The sequence below is a fragment of the Sturnira hondurensis genome, unplaced genomic scaffold, assembly GCF_014824575.4.
Source record: "Sturnira hondurensis isolate 20B ecotype Veracruz unplaced genomic scaffold, ASM1482457v3 Scaffold0004136, whole genome shotgun sequence".
In the NCBI taxonomy this organism is placed as follows: Eukaryota; Metazoa; Chordata; class Mammalia; order Chiroptera; family Phyllostomidae; genus Sturnira; species Sturnira hondurensis.
In genome coordinates, this window is record NW_028076767.1 from 34720345 (window position 1) to 34743561 (window position 23217).

The following is a 23217-nucleotide window of genomic DNA, read 5'->3' on the forward strand; positions in this document are numbered from 1 at the left end:
TATACCCAAAATACCTCTGAAAAATATTTCTATTTGATGACTTAGAAAGATATGTTAAAAGTTTTACTAGATTGGTGTATTTACTATTGGAGTATTTTCTGCATAGTTATAATAAATGTCTTTGTCTCTCTTTCCCCCCGCCCCAATCTCTCTCTCTCTGTCTCCCTATGTTTGGAAATAGATTAAGATGCTTAGTGAAGCAGCTGGAAAAAGGTGATGTGAACGTCGTAGACTTAAAGAAGAACATTGAGTATGCGGCATCTGTGTTGGAAGCAGTTTATATCGATGAAACGAGGTAAGTTCTAACTTCTCCCTTTTATCTTCTGTGCCTCTGTTCCCTTTTTCCTTTTCCTTGATGTCTCAATATCTCAAACATGAACTTAGCATATCTTAATCATGAAATTAAAGCAAATCTTATTAAGTTTAAGAAGTTGTTTGTACAGCTTCTTTTTAAAATTATTTTATTGTTCAATTACAGTTGCATTTACTGCATTTCCCCCACCACCACTCCCCACCCACCCCAGCGAAACCCACCTCCCTTCCTTGCTTCTACCCTTCCCCTTGGTTTTGTCCGTGTGTCCTTTATAGTAGTTCCTGAAAACCCTTCTCTTCATTATCCCCTCCCCACTCCCCTCTGCTTACTATCAGATTGTTCTCAATTTCAGTGTCTCTGGTTATATTTTGCTTGCTTTTTTCTTTTGTTGATTATGTTCCAGTAAAGGTGAGATCATATGGTATTTGTCCCTCACCACCTGGCTTAATTCACTTAGCATAATGCTAGTGTAGCTTCTTAACTGAACTATGCATATTTTCTTTCAAAAATGCACATTTTAATACAAATGTTTGAATATCTAAAAGTAATCAAACAATATAATCATAAAATAAGCAAATTAAAGTCTCTTGTCCCATTACCCTTACTGTTTTTAGGTCCAGATTTCTAAATGTCAGAAACAGATATAAGTATATACTAATTTTCACTTATGTAGGATTTTCCTATTATCTCAAGATTTCAGAGTGTGTTCTGAGGAAATGGGTGTCACGTGGACACACACTCCATGACATGTGTCTGTCAAAGGCTCTGTGCAGGGCTTGCTTGGGGCAGTCCCAGATGTGTATTTGATCATCACCCAAACCCCAGCAGCTAGCTTCATAATTATCAGAATGGTAAAGAGATTAGAAAACAGAGATGTTTATTTGAAAACTGTGGCTTTCAACAAGGCCATTTGCCTTCCAGGGGTCATCTGGCAACCAAACACGTTGTCTTGATTGATGGGGGTGTGCTAGCTGCTGTATGTGTGATTGGTACAGGCTCGTGAGTCTCTTACACATCCTACAATGCACAGGAAAACCCTCCAATAGAAAGAATTATCCAGTTAACAGCATCGTTGTTAAGAAACCCCAGCCTAAAGTGAAAACTGTATGTTTTCTCTGTCTTTTCTAAGAGGGTCCTTAAATCATGGTGGGGGGAGGGAGGGTCCTACGGACCCTGTTGCTAACAGAAGACTCAGGAAAGTAGGATGAGGCCATGCTTGAGAGACATCCCCAGTGTCTTTTGGAGTTCAGGGAATACTGAGATTGGTCCCTGACTCACATCTCAAAAAAAGATAAAAATGACAGGCTTATCAACACTACATTGAATTCACAGTTAAGAGGGACTCTGTGGAGGGACAGACATGCAGTTCCAGAGTTCAGCAGAGAAAAGGCACTCAGTTTTTTTTAAGTCACGGGGCAGGTGGACTACAGATCTTTTAAAGGAGTAACCAAAGAAACTGACTTAAGACAGTGAAAAAGAGGCTGCATGCAGTGATTGTTGATATAAGAGCAAGGGTATAAATCCTAAATATTTAGCCCAACTGTTGGGGAATACGTAATGTTCAAGGCACCCTCTTGGTGTAGTGAGTTGTCCCTGAAGGGCCCACAAAATCCCCCCAGGAGAAAAAATAACCAACGCGTGGGCATGTGTCAGTCACATAGATGACAACAAACACGAGAGTCGTGTCAGACCGCTGACCCTATAGTTCTCTGCACTGCCCACCACATTTCGAACAATGAGAAATAGCAGAGTGCGTAGGACAGGAGGTGGGACAGGGTGCGCTGAGACCCGTCTCAGACCCCTCCCTTCTGCAGGTCCCTGGTGGGGGCAGGACTGAGGTTGGGAAGGGAGGAAATGTTAAACCGGAAGTGAGTTGGAAGTTTTTCTATATTGATGTGTACTGGGTTTAAATACACACACACACACACACACACACACACACACACACAAAGTTGTTAAATGGGTAATGAATTCACATAATTAAAAATCAAAACAATGTAAAAAGGTGCCTCATGACCCTCTTGCCTCCACCCCTGAACCAATCTACTCAAATTCCCAAATCATAAGTATCGTATGTCTATTTAAATTGTTGATTGCAAATGTTTACTTCTTATTTTTTTAGAAGAGTAACATACTAAGCACACAGTTTCTAATTATCCCCCAAATAAGGGAGCTGGGAGAAGTCCGCATATCACATATTGTACTCCTCAAGTTTTCAATGAGAATTTTCACTAATAACTGATAGGAAGTGGCCTGGTGAGGGCCATGCTGCACAGGTAATTTTTTCTTTGTCCACAGATAGTAACTCCTCTATTAAAGCATGGTTCGTAGCCATAAATCAAGAAAAATATCATAGGCACACTTTTAGATTACAAACTCTATGCAGAACTGTTTTCTTGGTTAACTTTCACTGGATGTGTGTAAGTATATATGATTCCTCCAAGTAAATAAAAATTCAAAGAGTAAATATTTAAAGTCTGACGTTGCCCCTATAACACCCCCACTCCTTCACTTCCATGTGAGCTTGTTATTGACTGAATGTAACTGAGCAAGTTTAATATTTCTCCAATTTCTCCTTGACATTTTATTTTTTTATACAACTAAAGAACTTTTTCCTTTAAGAATTACTTTGATATGTACACTATTCATCTTATGATAGCATAATGCAAATCATCTGGTATACCTGAGTGTCGTGTCCTTCATTTGATAAATAACATGTAATATTTATTAATTTACTGTTGTAATTGCTTTTCCAGAAAGTAATAATTTCATAGATATTCTGTTAGCTTAATTCCTCCTGGTCCTTAATTCATTCGAACATGTGTTACACTTCAGAGTACAGTTCCATTTATTTGAAAATGTCTCTTTTGTGGGAAGAAAAATATTTAAATGCCTCATGGTGAAATTATAAGTTTTGTTTTGTTTTTCTTTTACTCAAGTGACACAAGACTTTTCACTGTTTATTTCAATGCTTCCATTCCCCCATGGCATCTTGATTTCCAAACTGGATTAATAATCTCATAATACCCCTCATTGGTATCCTCTTCCAGGGACTCTGTTTCATCATCTCGTATTAGTCTCCCCACAATCCTATGCAATTGGCAGGACGATCATTACTTTCCGCACTTCACTAATAAGAGAACTAAAGGCCGTAGAAGTAAAACTGTTTGCCAAAGATGGCAGACCTAAGCGTCGCCAACCTGGACTGGAAGCTACGGGATGTCTTCTTATTCATTGCCCATTTCTTTCTAACCGGCTCCTCTCAGAGTACTGCTATGAAACTGGATGGTTTTTAAGGACTTCTGAAAGATTTAGGGGACAAAGTATAAAACTTTATGATTGTTGGAATCGTAAATTCTGGGAGAACAATGCCTAACATTTACTAGTACCAGCCTATTATTTTGTCTTGGAATATGCCAAGAATGCTTTTAAGAATTTTGACGTGCAGTTTTCTTTAATCATCCCAACAATCTTATGGGATGGAAACTTTATTCGTTAATATTTAACATGTGAGGGAATAGTGTCCCAGAAATGTTACGTATGTGACTTAAAATGACATAGAGAGTAACTTAGAGGATAGCAACGCTAGTTAAGGCCTTGGCAGCCCAGCTCTCAGCCTTGGGCTATTCAGCACAATTCTTATCTGCATCCCTTTAGTAATTTTGGCCAAAGGGCAATTGTGGAGACTTTCTGGAAGGTTTTTTTTTTTCCTTTTCTTTATTTAATTATTGTTCAAGTACAGTTTTCTGTCTTTTACTCCCATCCCAGCCCACCCCCTCAGCGCTCCCCACCTCCCTTATATTTCCACCCTTGTTACTTTTTGTCCATGTGTCCTTTACACTTGTTCCTGTGAACTCTTCCCTTTTTCCCCTGAAATTCCCTCCCTTCTCCCCTCTGGACCCTGTCAGCCTGTTCTCTATTTCAGTGTCTTTGGTTATATTTTGCTTGCCTGTTTGTTTTGATGTTTAGGTTCCCGTTAAAGGTGAGATCATATGGTATTTGTCTTTCACCATCTGGCTTATTTCACTCAGCATAATGCTTTCCAGTTCCATCCATGGAAACTCAGGTGCCGTCCGGGGCACAGACCGTAGCTGCATGTCCTCCCTACTCTGTCTTCAAGGATGTCACAATGGGAGTATTTGCACCATGGAAATTGAAAAATGATGCAAATCGGAAGGTTTTTTTCCTGCAGAAATGTGGTTAAACATTTATCATCATGCCACTAGTTAGACCTAAAATTACCTCATATATATCTTTTAAGTTTATGACTTCAAGTTTAAAATATCAGCTGGAGAAATTTTGGAGCAAGAATACGGGATGTGGTTTGATTTTCTATAAACTTAGTGAGGCACACCGCAGAAAACAGGCTAGTTTTGTTAAGAGGTGTATACAATGATTGAAGTTGCATTCACTCTAGAAATATTTGTAGAACAGATCATTTAGAAAGGAGGAATGAGAAGCATTTAGTTGCTTTTAAACTTCAAATTAAAAATCTGCTGACTTCTGAGATGTTTTTAATGGAAAATTCTCTTTCTAGAAAAAATGTTTCAGTGAGTATTCCAGAAAGGCATTTAAGAAAAAAATTGGACTGGGCCGTATCAAAAGGTCAACACCTAATAAAGCAGAAATTATGAATTGCTTTAAAAGCCACACACACACACACACACACACCCCTCCTCCTTGGTGACTTGCTGAATGTAGGGTTTCAGCTAAGAAAACAAATCAAAACAAAAATCTCTTTTGAAAAATGATTTTAGTGAAAAAGAGTTTTTAACGGAGTCTGCATTCTGACCTTCTCTGAGGGATCCTAGCACAATTCCCCGATGAATACGACTGTGTGTTGGGTTTTTAACAAGACATTTCAAATGCAAATGCCAATATGTTGTGAGCGCTGCTTTCAGATGTGCCCCTGGAGGCTATTGTTTTTCAAAACTGCTCAGTTGTGATCCTGAAACATGTGGTCAAAAAAAAAAAAGGTCTTTTTTTTTGTCCTTATTTGGATTGGGATTTTGCCTGGCAAAGTAGTGGCCTCCTTCCCTCATGAATTTCTAATGTGTGAGGGTAGGCAGCTGATTGGGAAGTACACTTTTACAATGGATATTCTGCTTACTAATATCCCTTAACAACACAATTTATAACTTCATCTTCTTAACGTGAAACAATCTAAGTTTTATGATTACCATAGTGAGAGCACAGACACTAGATTCAGTTGTTCAAAGCCTGATCCTTCACTCAGTATTCTCTTTCTCTAAGCAAGTTACTTAACATTTATATTTCCTAGCTTCATTTTCTGTAAAAAAAAAGCATAATGATAATGCTGACTTTACAGGGTTGATTTGAGGATTAAATATAGCATAATATCTGACACAGTAAAAGTTATATTATAACAACTTTTTTAATTATACTAACAAAATGCAGATATTTCTGGATACAGAACACATTAAGGCATATAACACCTCCTAGTGAAAAAACCCAGTGATTTATTAAGAGCAGTTTTTGATCATGAAAAAAAGACAGGTAGGCTCAAGTTACCAGGAAATGAAAGTAAGGTGCAAACTGATGAAAATGCACCTTAAAAAGATACACATTGTGATAAAAAAATTCTTAATTGACTTCTGTGTCTTACTCAGTGTCAAGGTCCTTAATTCTGAGAGATTATCTTGAGTAAGACTGTGTGGATATCAGTCAGTACTTCAAGAAGTTAGTCTGGTAGAAATTGATTCAAGTCCATGTGTTTAAGGCTAATAAGTTCCTTCAAATCAAGTACCTCTGCAGGGATTTGCTAAAGAATGTTCACCCCTGAAATGACTATTTATAGTGTACCTGAAGTGAACACCAGGCACAGCAGTCATCAGAATTAGGAGTACAACTGCGTACGTACCTGGTGTCTAGAAAAGAGTTAAGAGCTGGGGGGATAAACCTAAGCCGGAGGCCCAGTGCTGCAAACCAGAAACAGGGAGTGTCAGAGCAACGGAGAGAAACCCAGGCACGCCGGCAGATGGCGGGAAGCAGCAGCAGTAAATTGCAACCAGAGCAAGCAACCTGAGATAAGAATTGTGCTGGGTCAAGATTCCAGGTAGGATCCCACAGGTATTGCTTAATGTTAATGAATTTTGTTCTCTGACAAAAGCTCTCCATGCCCATTCTTAAAGACATGGCTTCTAACAAAAGGACTTAAGGTTAAAAACAAAGCCTGGAGCATGCTAGACATATGGATACTAGACTCAGAACTATGGTGTCAGATGTGAATTTGGGATCACAACCCAGGGCTCTCACATTTTGGGGATGCTTTATTTCTATTTCAATAGTCATTGCTTCTTTACTGTTTTGATATTTTTCCCATCCTAAAGTTGTTGAGGAAGCTCAACAAATGTTTATTTATTTTAACAATCTGTCCTGCCTGTCACTCTCCCCTGCAGCCAGCTCTCTGGCTCCAAACTGCTGAACTGTTAGCCTGCAGGTCACCTATTTTCCCCTCAAGTCCAGCTATCCACAGACTGGCACTGCTTCCAGGCATGGGCTCAATTCCTTCCTCCAGTTCCCTAAACTGAAGCTAGAATCAGCGTTAACAGCTGTAAGACCATGCTCAGGGAACCTACAACTCAACCCCTTCCATAAAGGTCCCCTACCAGATGTTTCTCCAAGATCTAAGCCCAGGCTGTAGAAAGAAGGCAATTTACCATCCTCTGTGAAAGTCGCTTTTGACGTGTTTTCCTATCCTGAGTTCAGGATCTCAAGCTCTGAGATGAAGATGAAAAAGGGGAGCTATCAAAGTTAATGTCAAGTTGTGTATTCATCTCCAGAATCAACACCTATGCTCAAAGACTATGCAGTCTAAATCTATATTTAGAGAAAGTGATATTTTCTAAAGGACACATAATCTACACTGACACAGCTGTGCTCACAATGAAGACAACTATGTGCATTATTGTTCAGAGATGTATAGCCTCTTGTAGACAAATTGTCTCAATTTTCTATAAGCCAGGATAGGGCCTCCACTTTACTTTTGTGTAACTTAAAGACCTATTCATAATATTTTTTCATAAAACAAGAGAGCAGTCTGCCTCTGAAGGTAAAATAAAACTTCTTTAGGATAAAACAAATTATTTTTGAGTTTTTGAATGTCAGTTTTTCTTCCTTCTAACCTTTAAGGTTTCAAAAACTCTTGCAATTCCATCTCAACATAGTTCCCTATGTTAGCCCAGTAACTAAATTCAAGGAAGAGGATGAGACGCCAAGTAGAGGTGTATAGTGAGAGGGTAGTTAGAACAGATGTAAGGAATGCAAGCATTGAAAGTTAGGCATGGAGCTACTGAAAAAGGAAACTTAGAGGAATGGCTATAGCAGCCGGAGGCATGCCTGAAGAACGTGGAGTACTGACAGCTAGCAGAGAGCAGGGGGACTGAATGAGGGAAGTCAGGTGCCACGGGGAGAAGCACTGGAAGCAGTTAGGAGACTCCCAATGGCTCTCGAGTGGAGTCCTAGTAAAGAGAATAATCTACCAGCCAGATTATGGTAGCATGAGGAATTCCTGTGGAAGAAAGAAGTGCAGACTATTTTTCAAGAATTTTCTGGTATGGGAAAAACAAAATATAGTACAATGTATCAATAGGGACATACACGTGTTTGTTTGTTTGTTTTTATACTGTTTTTACAATGGAAGGCTAGCACCTGTAGCCTAGATATAAAGTGTTTAAAAAAGATTTGGAAAGAATAGAAACAATATTTAAAGCAATATTGGACTAAGAAGTCATTCTTGGGAGGTTATCTAGGAAACCAGAATAACAGCTAAGCACAAGTAGGAAATAGGGATGAAGACAGTGCCAACTAGTGCACAGCCAAGGGTCTTTGAAGAAGCCAAACGTGAGTGTAGCCCTGTGAAAACAGAAGGGTTAGTTAGTGTTTACAATGTTTTAAACTTAGTTGCTCAACGTGTGCAAGAGTACTACAATAATTAGGACCAAAATAGAGACGATGGGCTATAAACTTGGAGATCAATGTGACAGGGAGAAGAAACACTGTGGCAACACTTATTACAAGTGTTGTAATAAGAAACACTTATTACAACCTGTATATCACGGTGGCATTGACTAATGTGTATTTCTTGGAGCTGGAGCGGGGAGGAAGGAAAACAGAAAAGAGCTACAGAAATGAACACCCTTCAAAATTATCTCAGTCGTGACAGGACCCAACCAAACCAGCTTCAACTCTGACAAAACACTGATGGCTATCGTTGACCATAAGCAGAGGTGATTCAGAGCAAACGTAATGTCAGCAGATTGACCTCTGTGTTTTGCTTGCTGTGGAATGGTCTCCTTCCGATGCTCTGAGTGGTGGTAAGACAAGACGGTGGCAGTATTTCCACGCTTTGTACCCTCACACCTTCAAATCCAGCAGGGATGAGAAAGGATTCCTTTCCCAGAGGCTCCAACAAGATACCCTTTCTGTTTCACTGGCTCTAGTTTGGTAATACACTTATCCCTCAAACAACCATGTTCAGGAGAACTGTATGTATAACTCAGTGGTCAAGCATCTCATCAGGAAGGTAAAAGGTCAGTTTTTTTTTTAAATCACATGCCTGAGAATTGAGAATGGAAGAGAGTGCTTTTCAAACTAAACAGTAGCAACAATCCTCTAGAGAGTGGAAACTAAACTGTGTGTGTTAGTGCTGCAGGCAAGGGGGCCTGAATCAGGGTCACGGTGTGATGCTGGGCGACTCCTATCCCGGCTTTGCTCCTATTGATGATAAACCTATGGTGAAGAGTCGTTGTGTTTTCCAGTCGATGGTTTCCTTACATGGAAATGAAGTCTCCAGTTTCTTTCTTTTCTGCAACTTTGTGCTGTGATTTTTATCTACAGTTCCAAAGTTCCTTGCAAAGACCTGCTCGTGCCGAAACCACCCTGGCATCCGGGAGGGTGGGTGACAAGAGGAAGACGGTTATCATTTGCTTAGCGGGGGAGCATTTATAAATATGGGCACTTGTGTTTTTTAGGGTGTTGCCATTTGGAGGAGTCCCTGAGGAAATTAATTTCAGGGGCATGTGCTAAGACGTTGCTGGAGCTCAGGGAATTGTTCAAAAGCAAATTATGATTTCTGTGAATTCCATTTATATATAGGGGTGGCTGTTCGGAGTTCTGTGTTTTTAGGCTGTTCTCACCCTGTAGATGGGGTGTGAAAATCAGGCTTAGAAAAAGTTGCAGTACATTTGGTTGATTTTCATGTTTCCTGTGCATCTGTGATGTATTACTTTGTACAAACTTTCAAAAACAGCCTCACTAGTAAAAAAGGAAAGAAAATTAGATCTTTTGGGGAGATAATTGATGAAAAAATGTCCACACATTAAATAATATCTCACAGTTGTGATATATTGTATCAATAAAATATGAACAAATATTTCCTGGATTTAAAAAATAAATATTTTAAATGTTTTTCTAATAATGATATTAATAAAAATAAAGACTGTTGGACAATTAATTATATCCAAGGAACATACTATGCAATTTGCATCTGTGATTTCATATAATTCTCAAAAATCCTATGACTTAGATACTTACATTATTTTATCTATAAACTTAAAAAAATTGAGGCATAAAGAAGGTAATTTACTTACTTAGGATGATATCGAGTGTCAGAGATATTTTAAGGAAAATAAAAAATTCCCTTAAATGGAGCATACCCAACATACATTCTTCTTTGTTGCTAACAGAACCCCCATTTTTTCAATTGAAAAATATCCTCTGCAAAGTCAGGTGATTCAGAGGAGACCAAACCCAGCCCCAGTCTCAAGTTGAGTGAATCCTGGGTGATTTAAATGAGTTTTAGTACTCAATTTCCTAACCAGTGAGTTTGGCCATGGACATGTGATATAATTCTGGCCAATGTGATTGATGGGGATGTTGGCAAAGATTTCTTCTGCAGAGAAATAGTCCTTTGCCTCTGGATGTTGGATGTGGGTACAATGCTTGAAACTGATACAACCATCTGGCTCTAAGTACAAAGCTGACACAAGCTGGCAATATAGAAAGGTGGAAGAAAGTTGAGTTCTTAATGATATTGTTGACCTGCTGATTTATTTTTCTATCTATCTATCTATCTATCTATCTATCTATTTACTGTATTTTTCCCATTAGCATTTAGTTCCCTTATACCCCCTCCCTCCAGTAATCACCACACTGTTGTCCATGTCCACGAGTCCTTTTTCCTTTTTGCTCAATCCCTCCACCTCTTAACCTGCCTTCCAATAACTGTCATCCTGCTCCCTATTTATGAGTCTGTCTCCATTTTGCTTGTTAGTTCAGTTTGTTCATTAGATTTCACATATGAGTGAAATCATATGGTATTTATCTTTCTCTGACTGGCGTATTTCACTTAGCATAATATTCTCCAGGTCTATCCATGCCGTTGCAAATGGTAAAAAAACTTTTCATTGCCAAGTACTATTCTGTTGTGTCATTGTCCCATAGCTGTTTTATCCACTCATCCATTGGTAGACACTTGGGCTGCTTCCATATCTTGGCAACTGTAAATAATGCAGCAGTAAACGTAGGGTGCTCATGTTCTTTCAGATTAGAGTTTTGGGTTCCTTCGGATACATACCCAGAAGAGATCCCTATTAAGTCAACCTACCTGTAGCTTTGTTTTTAAGGAAAATAAAAAATTTCCCTATTGTTTAAGCTACTTTGGGTTAGACTTGATGTCACTGCCTCCTTGCAGCCACATAGGTGTGCCTTGTTTCAAAGTCCACATCCTTAATCTCTAATCCTTCCAATCTTAGCCTAATAAGTATTAATGCAAATATTTGATTTCTAAGTTATCTGCTTAGAATTCATGATCTATTTGCCATAAAAGAAGGCAGCAGGTTGATTGTTTCCAAGGGAGCCAATAAAATGTGTTGATCACATGATAGAGCTAAGCAGCGTAGGTGGCTTTAGGGCAAGTGTCAGGTACCAAAAGTCAGAGACTTAGGTTCGTTTCCACTCATTAATAAAGAAGTATTTCCTCATTCTTTTCTATATTCTATCAGTAAGCAGACTGCCCAACCTTATTTTGTCTCTATCTATTCTCCATCTGTATTCTCTTACTTCCTCTTACATCAGTCTGTTCTGAGTCATCATTATCTTTGAGGCTGTCTTTCAGGATATCCATAAACCATTTCTGCACTGGGATCTTGCTGTCTTCCAGGTTCTACCCAGAAAAGGTAGTTGGGTGTGGGGTATCCAGTTTACTTCTGCTCCAGGATCTCAGAAAGTTATTTGGGTATGCTGTCTACCCTATGCCCTCTGGATGCCTTGGTTTGGAGAACCTTAGGCAGGATTCAGTGGCCTACCTCAAGATCTCTTTTGTCTTCCTTTGTTACTCCTCTTGATTAATCCAGGGCATCTTTGAATGATTATAGGAAGGGAACTCATCACTTACTTTTCTATTAAATTCTTTCCTGGCCCTTCCTTTCTTTATGGAACACAGATTTTGAAACTCAAAGCCAGGAACAGGCATTTCCCTCTCAGGTGCCTGTGTGTCATTAACAACTTGAGTCAACAAATGAAGCCATGGCTGACAATAGGGGAAATGGCCAAAGGGCAACAGAAAATATCTTTTCAATGGGATGGCATCTTTTTATACAGGAAGCAGGACCTGACTGAAAATGTTTAAACACACACACACACACACACACATTACTTTATTCCTTATCTGACCACTGAAAATACCTGCATATTTTAACAACCTCAAAGACCAGAGACTCTCCGGCTGTTTTTGTATACTTGTTCCACAACTATTTATGAAGAACACTCTGTATACATTTATAATTATTTTGCTATTCTGTTTGGCTATTGTTAATTTCCTCTTGTCTTTGTTCCTACTGTTTTGTCTTTATAGCTATATGACCAAAGACACTGAAATACAGAACAGGTTGACTGGGGCCAGAGGGGAGAGGGGAGAGAATCACAGGGGAAAATGGGAAGGATTCACAGGAACAAGTATAAAGAACACATGGACAATAACTAAGGTGGGGGGTGGAAATGGGAGGGAGGTGGGGAACACTGCGGGGGGTGGGCAGGGTTGGGAATATAAGACAGAAAAGTATACTTGAACAAGAATTAAATAAATCTAAACAAAAAATAAAATCTCCATACTACCCCCCCCAAAAAAGAAAAAAGAAATAAATATATTCTTTGTCTTTCCTCACACTTCTACCCTTAAAATATGCCCCAGGCTTTCTCGGCATACATTCTCCACCCCTGAGAATTTGACTCTTCTGTATGGCGTAGTGATTATAGTTAATAATACAGGATTGCACATTTGACAGCTTCTAAGACATTAGATCTCAAATGCTGAGAAATTGACTCTTTCTCAGTCAAGTAATATACAGGTAATTTTCATTTATAGCACCAGATAAAGGATTCATTAGTAAGATACCTTTGTGGAGATTCTTCTCTCAGTCCCTTCCTGTGTAGTTCGCCACCACTCGCCATCTCTGACAGTGATGTATTGGCACGTGGAAATAAGCAGTGCTGTCAAATCCACACAGTGGAATAGGATTATATTTCACTCTTTTTGGCTAAGACCTTCCATCAGTTGGCAAGCTATGAATAGGTGAGAGCAGTTCTTAAGCTAGCATCCCTCAGAATCACCTGGAGGGCTTGTTAAACCATAGTGCTGGGTCCCACTCTGGTAGTGCCTGATCCAACAGGTCTGGAACAGAGTCCTCAAAGCTCCCATCCTCATGAGTTCCCAGGCGCTGCTGTTTCTGCTGGTCCGTGGACCATGCTTTGAGAATTATGGGGTTAGACATTATCAAAAGGAAACTACAAACAAGAGAGAATGTTAGAAATTTAATGGTTAGAATTTTAAAGCCTTATCAAAAAAGTGTGTACCAAATATTGCCCCAACTTGTATGTAACCTTGTGCTAAAATGCCTCCTCCAACCAGAAAATTTCACCAGGGAATAGAGACAATAAATAAGGGGTGCTGAATTGGAGATTAGTGGTGTCTCACGGCAACGTGTGGGGCAAAAGAGAGGCAAGCCTGTCCTTGGTCGGTGGTGTGGTCGCCTCTTCCAGACATGAGAAAGCAGAGGCTCTCAGGCTTCGTCTCCCAGCTGCATCCCCACCCTTTCTTTCTTCCCTGCCACTATTAGTTATCCTTGTTAGACGGAGCATGGAATGTACTTCTCTGCGTCTCATTTCCCTAATTATCATTGCCTAGAAAGTGGGGCCAGGATAAGATCAAAACTAGGTAGATATTGTTGTATTGTGCTAAAATACACTTCACATTAAATTTACCATTTTAAGCATTAATAAACATACAATTCAGTGGAGTTAAATGCACTTAAAATGTTTTAAAACTACCACCACTCTCCATTACTACAACTTTTTCATCAAACTAAAGAGAAATGCTATACCCATTAAACAATAAATCCTCATTTTCCCTCCTCTCAGTGCCTGGTAACCTCCATTTTACTTTCTCTATGAAACTACCTCTTCTACTGGTAAAATTTTAAAGTAGGTAAAAATCTCGTAGGACACTCCTGGTACTGCCTCTTCACAGCCCATAGCATGCTTATGCTGCTGTTGGGCTCCCCGGGTTTGCTCTGGCCAACTTCTTCCCCTGATGGCTTCCATCCCCATGAGACACTCCTGTTTTTGTAGGTCAGAAATGGGGAACCTGCTTAGACTGAATCTCCTTATACAGCCACGCAGGTGTATGAGCAGGTGGGAGTTCGCCACAGGTTTGCTCTGTGACGGGCACTGCTCTGAGTGCTTTCTGCACATTTACCCAATTCATCCTGACAATCCTGACACCAGGGATAATATTATTATCATCTCTATTTATTATTATTAATCTATGTTTTATTGACAAAGAAACTGAGACTCAGACAGAGAAAGTATTTTTTCAAGACCATACAGCTAATGTGTGGTGAAGCCACGACTCTGACTCCAGAGGCAGCTCTCCTCATCACAAAAGATGCTCATTGACTTTAAAAAAAACAGTACTTAGTGGAATGTCAGGCTTTGTGCCCAATGGAATATTTTCAGAGATATTTTTGAACCAAGAGGACTGCCTGGTAGGAAGCCAAGAGTCATCAGCAAGGCCGAGGGCAATTTTCTGCTTTACCCATTCCTTCCTTTCCACCTCCTGACTGATTCCAAAAACGCAATCTTGATCCTAACTTTCCAAGCAACTTGATTCCTCCTCAGAGGCCCTACATTTCTGCCAGTTCTTTCTGCCTGTCTTGAGGGATGGGGCCTCCTCTGCCTGGGCCTCTCCTTCCTCCTGTGGGTATGGGAGAAGCCCTGGGCCCTCCGTAGGCCTTACCATGGAGAAAGTCACATTTTCATTCTCCTTAGCTGACCTCATTTTAGCCAAGATTTGCCTCTTGAGAATTGAGCTAAGGTCAGCATAACTGACTTGTCCACCCAAATGATCAGTCTTTATAGTCACTCAGATATAGTGACATCTTCTCACAGTTAAAAAAAAAAAAAAGAAAGAAAAAACAACTCAAAGGAAACATTGAAGAAAGCTACCAGTAGACAGAAAAAGGAAAGAAAATTGCTGAAAACAAAACACAAAACAAAATAAAATGCTAAAATATATTTATGAGCCTTCTCTTTTAAGTTCCCCATGGAACCAGATGAGGAATAAATAATAAAAAAATAAATGTCGTTGGGTGGTGGTCTGGAAAACTTAACAGTATTAGCACAGAGGAAATAGGTTGCTCAGAGTCAACATGGCATTTCAAATGTTTTATTTTTTTCTATCCTGGCATTTAACTTACTGTTCTTAAAAGTACCCTAAAATTCTACCACCCAGATATATTTCTCTATGAGAAAATGATTCAACATACCAGCCTTAGAAAATAAATTTAAGCTTCCTCCACCTGAAAAATTCTCTGGTGAACCAAACATATTCAAGACTTTTCTTAGATCAATATTTTTAAATCCTGAACTTTAAGGTACACATGGGATAGAGAATAATGATTCCCGAGATTTTTATTGTCTCAGTGTGAAGGTGGTCTGGGTACTTTTTAGGACACACAAGCATTTAAAGTGAAGGACAGCTCAGCAGTTAAAAACTCAGACTCAAAATTGAGATGAGAGACTTGAGCTCAGAAGGTAACAGGGCCACTCCTGGTGTATGATTGTCAGCAAATTCCTTAAGGTGTCTGTCCCTCAATTTATTCATTGGCAAGATAGGGATATAGTGAAAACAACTGTGTGTTCCTTATGGCGATATTGTGAGGGTTAAATGAGGGAAAGCTTGGCTCCTGGCCTGGTTCATAGTAAGTAAGGAATAAAATTAGTGGGCATTGTCATCTACATATATCTTCAGGTAGTTCCTAAATCTGAGTGAAGTTTTATGATTACCATTAGAGTTTTTTGGGGGTGGGTACAGGCCGCTCAGAGGGTAGATATGCATTAATCAAAGAAATAATACTAATAACCTTGCCCGAGGGAACCACTTATCCCCCAAAAATAACCATACGGTGAAAAGGCAACCTTTCTAATTGCTCCAGCCATCCTGGAAAGACTCACCTGAAACATGTTTGTCACACTGAGTTCACTACCAGTCTTAGCCTGGGGTCAGTGGAACTACTACCTGGGCACCGCCCTGCTTTAGGGCGCTCAGCAATGGCCCTTTCTGAGTGTGTCCCTCTCAGTGGTGACAGGTCTCAAAGGCCAGGAATAACCTGGAGCTCATGGTCCCATCCCTCTTCCGGGTACTTAGACCCTGAAATTCCCTGCCCTGCCCAGTGTGCCCTCTACCATATTCTGGACTTTAGCACCCTAAAATTCTCTGCTCAAAGGTCCCCTAGCCCAGAGGTATCAAACTCATTTTCATTGGGGGCCACATTAACCTCGAAGTTACCTTCAGAGGGCCTAAATAATTGTAGTACTGTTAAATGTAACTACTCCCTAACTGTTAAGGAGCTGAAATTGCATTCAGCCCTCTGAAGGCAACCACGAGGCTGATGTGGCTCCTGTTGAAAATGAGTTTGACACCCCCCCTGCCCTAGATGGTCTCTTAAATCTTTATGGGACTCCTCCTCTGATCTTGTCTCCTGAAGTGACACAAGACACTTTTGGTGTATGTATCCCTCCGCCCCTAACGAGTGGCTAAAAAGCATCTGCTTTCAAGGCTGGGCGGGTTGATGGAGACGGTACTGAGGCTGCAGTGTCCACCTGCTTCTACAGTGAGTTCCTGAGCAGAAGGTTAGGGAAGTGCAGAGGGAGGGGAAGCCCCTGCCAGCTGGCCCAGCACTCTCAACAGGGGTTGAGAGTTCTCCATTCAAACTCAACTTGTCAGGTTTTTGTGAAACTTATTAAAAGATAGGAGGAAAGAACATATTGAACACCTTATTCGCTTGATACATAATTTTATTTAATTATATTGTATTTGGAAGAAATATGCTCCTGTCCTGGGCCCAGCAAATGTCAAGGACAGAATTAAATGACTTAGTTCTTTATAATAATAGTAAAACAGGAAGAAGAAAATTTCAAACTTGAGAGGCCAGTTTCTCCCAGTTGCACTCAGCACTTGAATTTTAATACTTAGTAAGTGTAAATGTGTGCACCAATTGCCTAGAAATAACCATGTGGATGGATGCATGGGTAGAGTCATTTTCCAAGAGCCCACTGTGCAGAGAAACATTTGCAATGATAAAACTGAAAGAGTCAAAATCCCATGACCTCTCCTTCTGTGGCCGCCTCCTTTATTCCCCTCCCCTACAAACTTTCTAGGCTAAAATATAAGCCCTTTGGGAGTTGTGTCATCTGATTTCAAGAGAAAATTCGGGATATAAATATCTCCTAAGGAGCAGTTGAGTGCTGATTGGATGCAGGATCAGTTTTCACAGCTTGCCAGCCCCCCATAAACACACAGGTCATACTTAGGGACCCCTCACTTTTTGTTTTATTGACTCCTCTGGGATTAAAGAATAAAGTTGTATCAAACACCAGTGGAAGCATTTTTTCCAAGGTCAACAGTGATAATTTTATTTTATACATATATTTTATACATATATTTCTTACCATTCTCTTCTATGTAGTACACTGTAAGAATTCCCAAGGAAAATGCATCAATGATTATTTTATGTTGTTAATTTTTTAAATATAGAGTCTTCAATTTTTTAAGAGCACCACACTGTAAAGAATTATGCTCATGCTGCCACCTAACACTAGGCTATAGGATGAAGGGGAATAAAGCTGTTAGATGTTTTAAAAGCAAAATTTATTATAGTATTTGATATCCCACTTAATCAGGTTGCTTTCATAGATTTATTTTAAAATGAAATAAGGAGAGACTGTAGTCTTGCATATTTTACATATGACATGATCTTATGTAAATATTCAGATATTTTCAAATGGCTTAGATAAATGTACAGGAAAATTACTTATGATGGTTCTCTGACAGAATTCCAGAATTACTATTTTATATTATACTGTAGTTTTTACTCCTGCCTCATCTGGCATGGTCCAATGAAACCTGAAGGGTTTTGGGGATGTTCAGAGGGAGGAAGATGGAGTGTACAAGGCAGATGCCAGGGAAAAGGAAAACAAATAAGGAAGAAGAAAGAGGTGGAGGAGAAATGTGTACCACTAGGTGTATTAATTTATTTTTAATTTGTTTAAGTTTAGGTTTATCCACTTGTGCTTCAACTTTTTTCCTGCCCAAATGGAATAATTATCTTAATAAATCTTCTGCAACCTATTTGTGTCCTTATTAAAATTTCTTACTGAACTTGATCTATAAGCATCAAATAGTTCTTATTTAACATATAATAAAGTCCTTTGCTAAAGGTGTGTAAATCGTGCATACAATTTTTAAAATTCCGGTAACTTCAATTCAAAATGCTATAAAAAGTTTAATATCTTTTCCATGTCAATTGTATGTTTTCCCATAATTTGCTTCAAAACTCGTAAATGGGTGGCTCAAGGGCACATTAATGAAAAGGCAACAAAGAGATGATTGCCAGCAATGTGTCGCTCGCAGCATTTTACTGCTCCTTATCCAGCATGTAACACAGGACCCTAAAAACTAAAACTTCGACCATCTCCATCCTCATTCCACTCACCAAAAGCAATCATTTATAACAGTTTAGTATAAATATTTCCAGACATTTACTAGTTATTTACCAGGTAGATATTGCTTCCCAATCTGTTCCACTCACTGTTGTAGATGCTACTGATACAACCATGCACAAAACAGAGCCCTCTGTTCTCAAGGTTTTTACAGTTAGTGGATGAAGCAAAATGAATAAACAAACTAAAGAGCATATGGCATGCTGTCAGTTGTGGTAGATGCAAAGAAGTCTATGGCAGGACAAAAAGACGGAGTAAAGGTGTTTACTAGTTGAGTAGGGGGATTGGAGAAGCTCTTTCTACCTGAATGCATCAAGAAATTGGTCCCCACAAATTTCGTAAGAGATTCCGGGCAGAAGGGGCCACAAGTGCAAAACCCCTGAAGCAGAAGCAAACTTGGCAGGTCTGAGTGCAGCAAGGGGGCCAGTGTTGCTAGGGCAAAATGACTTGTGGGGACTGGTTAAGAGATGAAGATGGAGACAGAGCTTGAGATGAGCTGCGTAGGACTTCATGCATTGAGCATTGACATGATCAGATTTATACCTTAGAAGACTTATACTGTCTGAAGAAGAAAGAAGAAGCTGAAGGAGGTCAGGACAAGGGGTAGGGGGCCAGTTCAGAGGCTACTGCAGTAGGCAAAGCCAGCGACGGTGATGGAAATTCATTCCATTCTCATTCATTGCTGGTAGAATCGCAAAATGGGAGACAGTTTGGAAGTTTCTTAAAAAAAACTAAACACACTCTTGTCAGAAGATTCAACCATTGTGCTCTTTGGTATTGACGCAGACGAGTTGAAAAACTGCACACAAATATGTATAACATCTTTATTCATAATTACCAAAACTTGAAAGCAACCGAGATGTCCTTTAATAGTACAATATATAAACAAATAGAATATTTATAATAGAATATTACAAATATTACCCATGCAATAGAATATTATTAACAATAAAAAGAAATGAACTCTTGCCAGACCTCTGAGCACCATACCTCTATGGGAACTCTCATTTCCATATGCTGATTTTTGTCATGTTTAATTACCTAGCTTCAATATTTTATGAATTTAGGACATATAGCCATGAAGTCATCAAGAGCAAAGGAGTGGTCGTCTGTCATTCCACTTGGAGTGGGTGATGAAACAAGGCAGTGGTAGAATTCTTGGGGTGTGGTGACATCACAGTATTGTACCACAATGGTTCCCATTCCACATGTTCTGCTCTGTGGTTTTATTGGATCACTACATAAGAAATAACAGAAATGGCATAAGGCCTGAAAACCATGTAGTGTATTATCTCGCTGCAACTGGCTGAAGAATCTAATTTAAAATGCACAAAAAGAGAAAAAAAATATTTTGCTTTGAAATTCACTGTAATTGGTGTATTGGTAAATCAAAATCACCCACACCTAAGACCAGAAAGAAAGTTAAAGATGATACAAAGTAAGTATTAATCAGTATTAACTACCAAGTATGTAAATCTTTCTTGTCTTCATATGCATACATGCAGCTTTGTAACTCCAGCACTTAAGCTCTGTATATTTTTCATTAGTTATTTTGTAAATGCATTCATGATCAATTCCAGGAGTAACAAATATTGGCAAATGATGGTCATCTGAAATTGTCTAGAAAAAGACAACACGAAGAGGAGGTATATGGTCTTTAGAGCCTCTTTTCATAGTATTGGGTGCTTTGGGTGGGCTCCCTTCTTTTTTGCCCTTTCCTTGGTTCCTTTTGAGGTGATGTGTGACTCGTTCTGGATAATTTAACACATGCTGTCTATCATCTTTGGCTACCTTCCTTCTCCCAGCTCATAATCTTTAGGCCTCACTCTGTGCAAAGAGATTTACCAAAGCAAATGGAACCCAAAGGTCAAATCTAAAGTGGGCCCAAAATAGCTCTAAGTTATTAAATTAGTGTACTAACAAAGAAATAACCAAATCAAGCGACAGGCAGAGCTGGGCTGTGTTCTTCCTGGAGGCAAAGCCGGATTGCTCTGTAAAGCTCTTTCTGTACTTTGTGGGGAGCCTTTCACACTGTCTTGGCAGTTTAGACACTTAGTAAGTTCTGGATTACTGCAGCTGATCAGTCTTACTGACAGCTGTTACAAGTTTAGGACACACAGCCATAAAGTCTTCAGTGTTGTCTATCGAGAGCTCATCCAGGAGAGTGGCAACGCCACGGTTCCAGCGGCTGCGAAGTTCCTCCCTCAGTTGGTTTTCTCAGTCAGGAGTAAAGCCCCAGATCTCCACCATTAAGAGTGATTTCTATCAACTGGAGGTGTTTCTCTTCCACTTACACTGGCATAGTCACCTAAAATGAGTTTTCAAAATAATCCATTTGTTTTTATCTTTTTCACTGTTTTAGATCTATGATGTTGATATCAGTATTCACCTCTCTTAAGATACTGGAATTATTATTTTCCTAAAATGTAGCAATATCAATCAAATGAAAAGCCATGCAAATGACTTTATAAACTCCAAGGCCTCCTTGAAACAGTATGCACTCTCTTCATACATGGACACAAGATTATTAAATATAAGACAACTCCAGTGGCTTTTAACCCCCTTTATTCTTTCCATTCCAGTTGCTTCCTTTAATAGTAGACATCTGTTATGGGCTTTCTTCTGGATCTCATCTGAGTTGTGCTCATCACTAAGATAGTATATGAATGATAGAACAGTCAGTATCTCCATACTGGTGTCCTTATACTTAGATAATCGGCCATCTCTCAGTGCTCAACCCATTAGTCCTCCCCTTGAGAGGATGACCGACTTGAGAAAGTCAGAGCTTTCCAAATGTTAGTCCAGTCATTTTTCTCTTTTTAGATAGTTCATATCAAAAAAGGATCAGAAAGTGATGCTTGTTTCACTGTTATTTTCTTAACTCTTCACTAAAGTTTTAATCGCATAAATTTTTGTAGAAGACTGCTGGATACCGACGATGAGCTCAGCGACATTCAGTCGGACTCGGTCCCGTCGGAAGTCCGGGACTGGTTGGCTTCTACCTTTACACGGAAAATGGGGATGATGAAAAAGAAATCGGAGGAAAAACCAAAATTTCGGAGCATTGTGCATGCTGTTCAAGCTGGCATTTTTGTGGAAAGGTAAGTAAAATTTCTGGTATCTCAAGACAAAATTTGAAAGGCAAAAGATACCTTACTATAGCAAAGCTGTGGGAGCCTATATTTCACTTACTGAGAAAACCTAAATCATAAGTATATCTAGAATGAAAAGATTTAGGACTTGATGATGAACTTACCTATACAAAAATTTCCTATCTTGGATTATTATTTATTTTAAATAATAATCATGCACGTCAAATTGGAAGTAAATGATTGGAAGTAAATCTACCTCATTGGAAGATCATGTACCTTAAATGAACTTTTGTGAATAACTGTTTAAAAACCATTATAACACATTCATATGTAACACAACTAATTTTACCTGAGAAAATTGTAACAATCAAATAAATTCTATATTGTATATACCAAAATCAAGCAGGCCTTTCTTTGCACTGGAGAACAGACCGTTCTCTCCTCATTATAGGCAGGAAGCTGTCTTACGTTCACTTTTGAAGATTTTTAAAAACATTTCTGTCACTGGCGCAGGCAATATTTGGTGGCTCCTAGAAGCACTGGGTCAAATCGCCATAGTTTCTCATGTGGAATGCGTGTTAGTGTGGCCCACTTTTATATTCTGTTAGGCCTCAGGGGCACAACTTATTTTCCAGTCTAGGAAATGTGATGTTCCAAAACTGTAACTACAAAAACACTTGAAGTAAACATATTACATCTGACAGTGTTGAAAACTAGTTATTAGAAGTCCTTTAGATTAAAAAACAATTAAATTGTTTTAAATTATAAACTATTTTGAGACTAATAAAACTGAAGAACAGAGAGTTTTGTGAATGTGCTTTAAATTTATGGGCAACCATATAATTTTTAAAATTTTTCTGACATGTCTAGTCATTATCTCCAATGAACATTATAAACTTTAACTTTGTTCTGTTCAGGGAAGAATGGGAAGCAGACTTGGGCTTCTAGAAATAAAAATGAGGCCACATTGCAAGAAGTATTCAATGTGTCACCTGAAAGTATCACAAAATGATATTGTGTATAAACTGTAATAGAAAAATAAAAACTTCTTAAAAAACTATTCTTAAAAAACTATTCCACCTGTGATTTAAAGATGCATTATAACCACAGCACATAAAGTTTCTAGGATCTTGGCTTGTGCGTGTTACCCAAAATAGCAGCCAATGATTATTCAAATTATTTCCAGTATTTATTAATCATATCTAATTGGCTTTCTTAAAAGATTCCTCATAATAAGCACTCTGATCGGTTTGGTGAGGTGACACACTTGACTACATAAACTGGTCCCAACTCTGCCGGGTGGGACCTGCAACTAGGAGGCGGAGCTGGGGGAAAAGGATTTCTACAGCCATATTCCAGTGTTTAAAAACAACTCTGGCACGTGTGCGATAGTTATTGATTTTTTTTCATAGCATCAAATTGAAAATATCTAAATAGTTTGAAAGTCATGGAGAGAATCACAGGGAGTATACTTGATTTACTGAAGCAATGTGTATCTTGTCTTTTTTAAGAAAATACTGTAGAATTTAGCAAATTGAAAAGACACACAAACTGTGGAAGTAAACCAGATAAATTTCTGTTTCCATTCATTAAAAGGTTAAGGAGAATGCTATTAAATATATTGACATACTAAATTTTTATGTGCTACCCAAAACATTTTATGTGATAGCCCAGAGAAATATCAAAATGCATATAAGGTTACTCAATTAGTAAGCAGTCCTGAAGAAATTAATG

The 23217-nt window shown here is 38.9% G+C and overlaps 1 protein-coding gene across 4 annotated transcripts in view; it reads left to right on the plus strand.

Moving 5' to 3' along the window:
- Window positions 1-23217, plus strand: part of PDE1A (phosphodiesterase 1A) — a 437635-nt gene that overhangs the window by 349398 nt on the left and 65020 nt on the right. For all 4 annotated transcript variants that reach the window (XM_037044340.1, XM_037044338.1, XM_037044337.1 and 1 more), the window contains 2 exons: window positions 182-295; window positions 21310-21492. In XM_037044340.1, coding sequence (XP_036900235.1) covers window positions 182-295; window positions 21310-21492 — 297 coding nt within the window. The remainder of the gene's footprint in view (window positions 1-181; window positions 296-21309; window positions 21493-23217) is intronic.